General features: G+C 39.9%; 1 protein-coding gene across 1 annotated transcript; it reads left to right on the top strand.

Annotated features, from left to right (window-relative positions):
- The first annotated feature begins 2,164 nt into the window (after positions 1-2,164).
- LOC128198129 (uncharacterized protein K02A2.6-like) lies at positions 2,165-6,118 on the top strand. The gene has a single exon (XM_052881867.1). It carries the CDS (start codon positions 2,165-2,167, stop codon positions 6,116-6,118), a length of 3,954 nt encoding a protein of 1,317 aa, XP_052737827.1.
- The last annotated feature ends 4,106 nt before the right edge of the window (positions 6,119-10,224 follow it).

Consider the following 10,224-nt stretch of genomic DNA (forward strand, 5'->3'; position numbering starts at 1 on the left):
AAATGACATACACGTAGATGCTTGAAAGAGCAGCAATTAATTTTTTTTTTATCTCTCACGTATCTGCTTCCTTCCTTCCTTCCTCTAGCTGCAGCAGAGTCGATGACTAGTTGATAGGGAAGCCGTACGTAACGATCCCTTTACTATTTGATATGTGTGCTATGACCTTTAGCGTACCTTTTTTCGAGTATCTAATACTTTTAAGCAAATGGATAATAAATTGTATAAGATAAAAAAGATAATTTACATAGTACAGATAGATATTCTAAAAGCTGTAAAGGCAAGTTGATTGGAGAGTCTAATTAGTGCACGTTCCATTAAAAGGTAATGTAATAATGCAACGCTATAGAGCTTTCCTGGGAATAGAGCCATTTTTAATGAAATGTTGAAACTTTTCAGTGTCATTTCCACGTAGAGTTTTATTTACGTACGCATGCTTGTTAAGTAAATGTTTTATTACTTTTTGAACTTCTTTCTAATTCTTTTGTTTATAACTGTCTTCTACGAAATAACTTTAATAATAGAAGAGTTTTTTTGACGAACTTTGTCTGTTATATAACGAGAAGATAGCGTTGACTGTCGCCTCACCTGTAAGCTTATTTACTGTCTAGCTAGTTGACATATTTGAAATTGAGATTTTATGTAATAAATGTCATCCGGTCATTTGATGTTCATTTTAATAGGTTGATAATAAAGACCAAAATAGTGAATAGGCCAGCTGATCTTAGGTGACGATGAAATCTAAGATAAACGCACACACACACTCATAAGTATGTAGGTACTGTCCACCGTACCTCCATCAAAGCATAATGTGTGTGACACGAGTGAGTACGGCATATAGTCAATGGACGGTATAAAAGCCAAGATAATTTAGCATTAACATTTCATCATCATCATCATTAACTTATATTTGGCTCACTGCTGAGCTCGAGTCTCTTCTCAGAATGAGAGGGGTTAGGCCAATAGTCCACCACGCTGGCCCAATGCGGATTGGCAGACTTCACACACGCAGAGAATTAAGAAAATTCTCTGACATGCAGGTTTCCTCACGATGTTTTCCTTCACCGTTTGAGACACATGATATTTAATTTCTTAAGATGCACACAACTGAAAATTGGGGGTGCGTGCCCCGGACCGGATTGGAACCCACACCCTCCGGAATCGGAGGCAGAGGTCATATCCACTGGGCTATCATTTCATTAGCATTTATTAATAGTTATTCTTAGTAATCCGGGTAGGATTACGACCCTCGGTCAGGTTGAGAACCTGCTGCAACCATCTCCCACGCACTAAGGATGCGAGACGTTTTATTGTTTAAGTCGCTAAGATAGAAAAAGGCTATTGAAAATTGAAGCTACAAAAAATATAACTAGATAATAGAATACCTCTTTATTTTCCTCAGTTTTTATGCTGTTGAAGAATAGTTAAATCGTTTTTCCTATAAATTTACCAAAGACCTGAACAAATCTTTTCATGCTCGAGAAAATATGCACAAACCGTATATTGAGGTACTCAAACTGAACGGCGAAAAAGTACTCGAGTCAGAGTATTTGTAAAAATATTATGCAGCTCAAACGTAATCCACTCAACTAAATCCAGAGAAAAGTGAAAAATATTCTGAGCTTAGAGCAAACTTTACAACTTTTGCAAAAAAGTGTTTCATTAGCATTTCAAATTCTACAAATGTGCAAACGTCGGCAGTGCATAAATGTATTTTTGCTTTTTAGTTATGTTTAAAAGAATCATCATACATAAAATACTATTTTAACGTCCCACTAAAGGCTAGGCCTCGCTGTTTAAAGAAGAAGTATGTGGAGTTTAAGCCCACCACGATACACAAATGTTTAAAAGAATACTTGGAAAACTAATAAAACTTGGGCATCTTTAAGGTGATAGTGAATAGGCATCTTCTAGGCAAGCGCGTATCACCTTAGGCCGCATCTACACTTACCATTAGGTGAGATCGTAGTCAAGCACGAGCCTATTTCATATAAAAAAAAACTTTACAATTGTTGTATGTGGGTACTTTGGTAATAAATCAGTTATGTCACCGACGCGGTCTTTGATTGTTGCTCCCGTATTATAATAGTCTTAATAATCGTAATATCTAACTGGCGACGAGAAAAATTATACCTAGTGTTTGTGTTTGTGAGTGTCATTCAAAATGCCTATTGGAAAAATCGAGTGCTTCGATTTAAATAGCAAAAAATGGTCGGCTTACATACGACGCGTGGAACAGTTCATTCAACTCAATAAAATCGACGATGATTTAAAAGTCGCAACGTTGATTACGGTGGTGGGCCAACCTACGTATGATCTCATGAGTGATTTGTGTGCTCCTAATAACCCGGAAACAAAAACATTCGCGGATTTGGTGAAATTAATCGGCGAACATATTGAACCGAAACGATCCGACATAGCGGAGCGACATGTTTTTCGTTTGCGCCGACAGAGGGCCGGCGAACCACTCAGTCAATACCTTCAAGCACTGAAACATCTAGCGAGTACGTGTAATTTTCGATCGAATCTCGAAGAAAATTTAAGAGATCAATTCGTATCCGGGTTGGCTAGTGACGATATGAGGTCTCGTTTATTTGCTGAACCCGAATTGACCTACAAGAGAGCTGTGGAATTGGCTTTCGCGCTTGAGGCGGCGGATAGACACGCGCAAGCAAGTGTGTCATCGAGTACGGCTGGCGGAGAGTGTGCACCCGCGGCGGAGCCCCTGCTCCGGGTGGCGGCAGAGGGTCGCGCTGCGCGCGGCCGTGGCGGTGGCGGCCCCGGCGCCGCGCGCGGCTGGTCGGCTGCGGTGACCTGCTGGCGGTGCGGGCGCAGGGGGCACGTTCGTTCGTCGTGCGGTGCGAAGAGCGCGAGACGGAGCGGAACTAACGACAGTGAAGTTCAAGGTCGCGCACGGGGTAAAATTCAATATCTTGATAGTGATAGTGCATCGGAAAGTGAAATGTTTAGTTTAAAAGTGTGCGGCCTAGGTGATCGCCCATATAGTGTGCGTATACAGATAAACGAAATGTATTTGGATTTCGAGCTGGACACTGGCAGTAAGTTATCTACGATTAACTATGACTGTTATGAGCGATATTTTAAAAATTGTACATTAAGGGAAAATCATGTTCGTTTACGTTCCTATACGGGAACTTTAATTGAACCGGTAGGTTATTTGTTAGTCGACGTCACACTGGAAACGTACAAGGCGAGTCAACTGAAATTATTTGTCATTAAGGACGGGGGCCCTCCGCTGATGGGTCGTTCTTGGCTTCGTCATTTAAAAATTGATGCGTTAGAAATTAATGATTTTCTTTGTAATTTAAGAAATGACACCATAGTGGAGAGTCTGCGTCAAGAGTTTCCTACCGTGTTCGCGCCTGGATTAGGTACATGTTCGGTAAGGATGTCATTAAAACTCAAAGATAAGACTCCGGTATTTTTTAAAGCGCGACAGTTGCCTTTAGCCTTACGCGTGCCAGTCGAGAAAGAGTTGGATCGGCTCGTGGTAGAAGGTACCATAGTTAAAGTGGATTATTCCGATTTTGGAACCCCAATCGTGCCGGTAATTAAAAAGTCGGGTGAAATCCGCATCTGTGGAGACTACAAAGTGACCATAAACCCGAAATTGTTACGGGAGCCCTACCCACTACCACGAATCGAAGAATTATTTGCCGCTTTGAGTGGTGGTCAACAGTTTTCTAAGATCGACCTCACTAACGCGTATCAGCAATTACTATTAGATGAAGATTCTCAGCCCTATAGCGCGATATCAACACACATAGGTACGTTTGTGTATAAACGCACGCCATATGGATTGAATTGCATTCCCGAGAAGTTTCAAAAGTTCATGGAGGAGACCCTGCGTGGGTTGAACGGTGTAGTAGTTTATCTGGACGACATCGCGGTGACCGGCCGGGACAGGGCGGAACATGTTGTTAATTTAAAACGCGTTTTGGGACGCTTACGTGATGTCGGTCTTAGAATTAAGTATGAGAAATGTTCATTCTTACAAGATAGTATAACCTACGTTGGTTTTGTTATTGATAAAAACGGATTACATCCAGATCCGAACAAAGTTAAAGCAATTGTCGACGCACCCGCGCCAACCGATGTACCACAGTTGCGTTCATTTTTGGGGTTGGTCAACTATTACTCTAAGTTTTTGGCTAACATCAGTACGGTGCTGGCACCCTTGCACGAGTTGTTGAAGAAGAATATTAGTTGGAATTGGTCGCGAAAATGTGACAAAGCCTTCGAAACAATTAAGAATATGATAATAAATAAGAATATTCTTGTTCATTACGACCCGACGTTGCCGTTGGTGCTATCTGTAGACAGTAGTTCGTACGGCATCGGGAGCACACTAGCACATCGCTACCCGAATGGCGAGGAGCGCCCTATATGTTTCGCGTCGCGGACGTTAAATAAGGCCGAGCGCGCGTATAGTCAATTAGATAAAGAGGCCTTAGCCATTGTCAGTGGGGTTAGTAAAAATCATCATTATTTGTACGGTCGTAATTTTATTATTAAGACTGACCATAAACCCCTTGTGTTTATATTCGGCTCAAAATCAGGGTTGCCACAAACAGTTGCCAGTAGATTGTTGAGATACGCGGTACGATTAGCAGCGTATGATTTTGAAATTGAATTTGTAAAATCTAAGGACAACTGTAGTGACGCTTTATCGCGTCTGCCTTTGCCGTATGAACGTAGAGAGGCGGAAATGGAACCAATGGCGTACATAAATTACGTTGAAGACTCATTCCCGATTTCCGCTAAGGAAGTGGCGCGAAATACCGTGAATGATTGTGTTTTAAAAAATATCTATCGATATGTGGAAACCGGTTGGCCTTCCAAAGTAGCAGAAGTCGAAAAACCTTATTTTTACCGCAAGGACAGTCTAAGCATTGAAAAGGGGTGCCTTTTATACAATCATAGGGTTGTGGTACCAGAGGTGCTGCGACGCCGGGTGCTACGCGAACTTCACGAGGGGCATCTGGGCGTCGTAAAGATGAAATCTATCGCTAGGGGGTATGTTTACTGGCCTCAGCTAGATGCTGAAATAGAAAGTTTAACCCGCGAATGCTCCGCATGCTGCCAGCAGCGCGACGCGCCGCCGCGTGCCCAGCTGCATCCGTGGGCTTTCCCGGCGAACCCCTGGAGCCGTTTGCATATTGATTTTGCGGAATTTAGAGGTAAGCGTTATTTAATCACGGTGGATGCTCACAGTAAGTGGGTTGAAGTACAAAAAATGAACGATGGTACCACAGCCACAGCCACTATAGGTAAGCTACGCGAATTGTTCGCACGTTTTGGATTACCATCGGTCGTGGTCAGCGATGGAGGCCCTCCATTTAGTTCGTTCGAATTCGCCGAGTATATGCGTAAAAATTTAATTACACATACTATAACCAGTCCATACAGACCGGCGGGAAACGGTGCCGCGGAAAACGCCGTGAAGTCCGTGAAGAAGGCTATGAAGAAAGCGGTGCATGAAGGTATGGATATTGATACGGCGGTCAACAAATTCTTATTCCAGTACCGTAACGCGGAACACGCGAGTACGGGAGTCGCGCCAGCTGTCGCCCTCCTGGGCCGGCGCCTGCGCGGGCGACTCGATGTGCTGAAACCGTCTGCGGCGGATCGCATGGTAACTTCTCAAGATAAATCGGGACAGCAAAAACCTGGATTGGACAGGAGCGTGGAGGTCGGTAGTGCAGTCTTAGCCCGTAATTACAGTCCGAGGCAGGACAAATGGTTACCAGCTGATGTTACGGCTCGGGAGACCCCCTGTACTTATAGAGTACGCACGTCTGACGGTCGAGAATTCCAACGTCACATAGATCAGCTGTTATCAGTGAGAAAGCCAGCTCGATACTCTTCCGTTCCTGCTATTGAAAGCTCCGCCTCTAATGAGTTTAATGAGCCAGAGGAGGGTCAACCCGATTCCAACGTCGATTCGGCGCCGTCAGGTGCGAATGTACTTAATACATCTGGTGTAAATGTATGCGACACTGCTGAACCATTTCCGCCTCCGATTAATGTTACAGACGAACCGCGCACACGCCCCAGGCGTGCCGGTAGGTTTACTGGGAAATATGGAAAATGTTAAGTTTACGTTTTATCTCGTTTATTAAAACTAAATTTACTTTGCATGTTGAGATATAAATTAGTTGTATCTCCGTATGATTTTGAGACAAATTGTATTGGACGATCTATCCTATAATTTTCATTATTTTTTGTTTACTATTCTTATTGCTTGCGTTTTTTTTTTGTATAAGTATTTTTTTTAAGGGGGGGCGTGTTGTATGTGGGTACTTTGGTAATAAATCAGTTATGTCACCGACGCGGTCTTTGATTGTTGCTCCCGTATTATAATAGTCTTAATAATCGTAATATCTAACTACAATATATTAATATTCCGAATACTTTTTTATATCGAAATATTCCTCTAATTAGTCAACAATACTGTATTGGGGTGTGGATAATAAATAAATCAATAGTCCATTAGGCAAGAATTGAACCTATAACTTTTGGGTGAGCCCTACCCGTTTACCGTGGAGCTACTCGTATTGAAAAAATTATGAAACAAATTTACTTTGTCCGCTCAATCGCATTCGCTCACCACTTCAATTTGAAATTCGCGTCCTGTATGCTCAATACACAAAAAAGCTTTGGTACAAATATCGGCACGACACGCGGAATGATAGACTCGTAGATAGTACATATGTATGAAATGTGAGCATAAACTTTTATAGGTCAGTTAAATAAGAAAAGAGCAAACCACCGTTCAAAATCTCTCAGTGCCAAAGGACGAAGGTCTTCGAACAGTGCATGATGTCTGTAATGACCACGGATCCGAGACTTGGTCGCTGACTATGGGATTTATTAGAAGGCTCAAAGTCACTCAGCGGGCGATGGAGCGAGCTATGCTTGGGGGTTTCCTGCGTGATCGAATCAGGAATGAGGAGATCCGCAGACGAACCAAAGTCACCGACATTGCTCAGCGAGTCGCGAAGCTGAAATGGCAATGGGCAGGCCACATAGTTCGAAAAGCCGATAGACGTGGGGGTCTAAAGGTGCTGGAAAGCGACCCCGCACCGGAAAGCGCAGTGTTGGTCGACCCCCAACTAGGTGGATCAAGGACAACAAACCGGTTGCATGGAGCCGCTACATGCTGTATTGCTGACGGTTCGAGGCCATTGTTTTGAAAGTCCATGCAAAATACCTATGTCCAGCTGTGGAAGTCCATCGGCTGTAAATTATGATGATGAAACATCCGTCATGTGAGTACCACTTTGTTATTAAATTCTTTGTACTTTTCTATTGTCACTAATGTTATTAATTAATTAATTATCTTCCGATAAACCCGTGACCTAAAAGTCTCATGGAAATGAGAATTACGAGTATACCAGTACTTTGTAAACATTATTAATTATGGTGTAGGTGATCAAGTAGAATATTGTATTTCAGTGTTCTGTTATCTTTAACCGAATACTAATTAAAATTAAAATTTTAATTCTATGATACAAGTGAATGTGTTGACTTCAGTTGACAATCCATCAACATATGAGCCAAAACACGACAAAGTGATTGGTAAAAGACAAAAGACGTACCGCCAAGCGATTAAACGTTCTGGTACGAAGTCCGAAAGGAGTGTGGATTTTCATCCACCTCCTAACAAGATAGCCCACTTACATCTTAGATTGCATCATCACTTACCATCAGGTGAGATTGTAATCAAGAGCTAACTTGTAAAAAGTAAATAATTAAAAAAAATGTTGTGCGCGGGTCTACCTACGAAATATACCTACCAACATATCCCTTCTTTCCGAATTTTACATTTTACATTTGGTTATTAAATACTCATAAATGTTAAAATTTATTAAATTATGTTCAATGTCGTAGTAATTTAAATATTGAAAGAATTTTTCTACTATCTAGAAAAACGTGTCTATAATTTTAGACATGAAAGCTAACTAGAAAATGTTGAAGTTAAATTTTCATTCTTTTCATTTCATAATTTCAATTGGGTGAATGAAAAATAATACTGGAAATGGAAAATTGAATACCTAATTGCTTTTATATCTTGCTTTCACCTACGTACAGCATTAGACATCATACTCGAACTAGCGGACGCCCGCGACTTCGTCCGCGAGAAATTTAGTTTTCAACAAATCCCTCGGGAACCATGGATTTTTCTGAGATCAAAAGTAGCCTATGTGTAATGCCAGAGTAAAATCTATTTTCATTTCAAATATTAGCAAAATCGGTTCTGTAGTTGCGGCGTTAAAGAGTAACAAACATCCATACAAACTTTCGCGTTTATAATATTAGTAGGATAGGATAGATGAATCAGGATTTTTTTAGAAATTGTTAGATACTTACCTATGTTTTTTGGTAGGTACTCGTACTGTACATTGTGGCTTAATAATAACTGTGTAAATCAGTATACAGTACAGTATGGCTGGTAGGAGGCTTTGGCCGAGGCTAGTTACCACCCTACCGACAAAGACGTACCGCCAAGCGATTTAGCGTTCCAGTACGATGTCGTGTAGAAACCGAAAAGGGGTGTGGATTTTCATCCTCCTCCTAACAAGTTAGCCCGCTTGCATCTTAGACTGCATCATCACTTACCATTACCATCAGGTGAGATTGTAGTCAAGAGGTAACTTGTAAAGAATAAAAAAAAATACAATATAGGTACATGAATGTGGAACTGTGCTGCGGTGTCGGGTAGCAATAATTTAAATATTAACAAGTTCATTAACTAAAATGTAATAATTTTAACACTTTCATACAATCTTTTATAAGAAACGTCCATCCAAACTTGAAAAAACGCAAAATTGATCTCACCTCGTTCCGACTACGCTTCATTGAACCTAAAAAGGTAATTGGGGCAGCAGCCCTCGAAAAAAGCGTTAAAAGTCCCTATGGATAAAATATATTTCTTCGGCAAAAATGCTTTGGCTCAGAGCTCTTAAAAAATTGCTCCGAAACTTTCTTGTTAAATTAATTATTGCGATCGGTTCACTACTATGGATATGTTTCAAACGAAAATGCTATTATTAATAAAATAAAAGTGCAGTGAGTTTGTTTGTTTTAACGCGCTAATCTGTGAAACTTTTTAATTTATTGTTATTTGTAATGTAAAAGAAGGGACTTATTAGATCTCACATTCTTATACAATTTACTGAGAAACCAGATTGACGCACCAAATCTGCTACGCAAAATGAACTTTAGGGAACTAATACCGCAACGCACTAGAACTGTTTTTGGCGCCTATTCTACTATGCCTAGGCTATGTAAATTATATAACGCACTTGGTCGGTCTATAGATATCCACATAGACTCACCAAGGACATATCGCAAGTTAGTTTTACTAGATTTGCTAAACTAATTTTTCTTTTTGTTTTTACCAATTCCATTTTATTTTTTGTATTATATAGTATATTCAAATAGTAGTTGTAAAATGTTTCCTTTTCTTGTTACTGTAAAATGTATTTTTTTTCTTATGTAAACTGATTTTATGTAATCGTTAATTTATATTAATATTACGGAAATGTGCATGCCGTGTCTACCTTCATTTGATTGTGCAGAGCCTTGTGTTTGTTTGTTTTTTTTTAGATTGTATTTGTGTAAATGCTGCAACAGTCACTGGTTGACCAAATAAATAAATAGATAATTGTAATTTTTTGCGACCGTTGAAATTGAGGATTCTAAATTTAACCACAATAACCTAAGCAAACATAAATACATCATCAAGGACCAAAAAACCAATATTGTAATATGAGTACAAGTAAGAAAATATCAAAAGGAAAAAATAAAACAAATCAAAGAAGCGGGAAAACAATATCAAATTTATGAAAAGCACCCCAACTCTGAATTACGTTACACCAAATAAATTAATTATTAGCCGATTCTATATTCGAAAAACGATAAAATTATACTTATTGAATCTACAGAAAATACCTATATTGATTTGGCTTCTTTACAACCACTATCTAGAATGATCCGAATCATGGGAGATTCTTAAGTTCAACTTAAGTTCTACTGCGAATTTCCTTAAAGAAAGAAAAGCTTACTAAGCAATATCTAAGGCATATAGGCTACAACGACAACAACAAACTAACCACAGTTTACAAAGTAGAGATTTCCAATATTTTTGTAAAGAAGTCTATATTATATTTACAGAAGCCGTCAAACTTGCATGAAAAA

This window comes from Bicyclus anynana, chromosome 5 (genome assembly GCF_947172395.1).
Source record: "Bicyclus anynana chromosome 5, ilBicAnyn1.1, whole genome shotgun sequence".
Taxonomy (NCBI): Eukaryota; Metazoa; Arthropoda; class Insecta; order Lepidoptera; family Nymphalidae; genus Bicyclus; species Bicyclus anynana.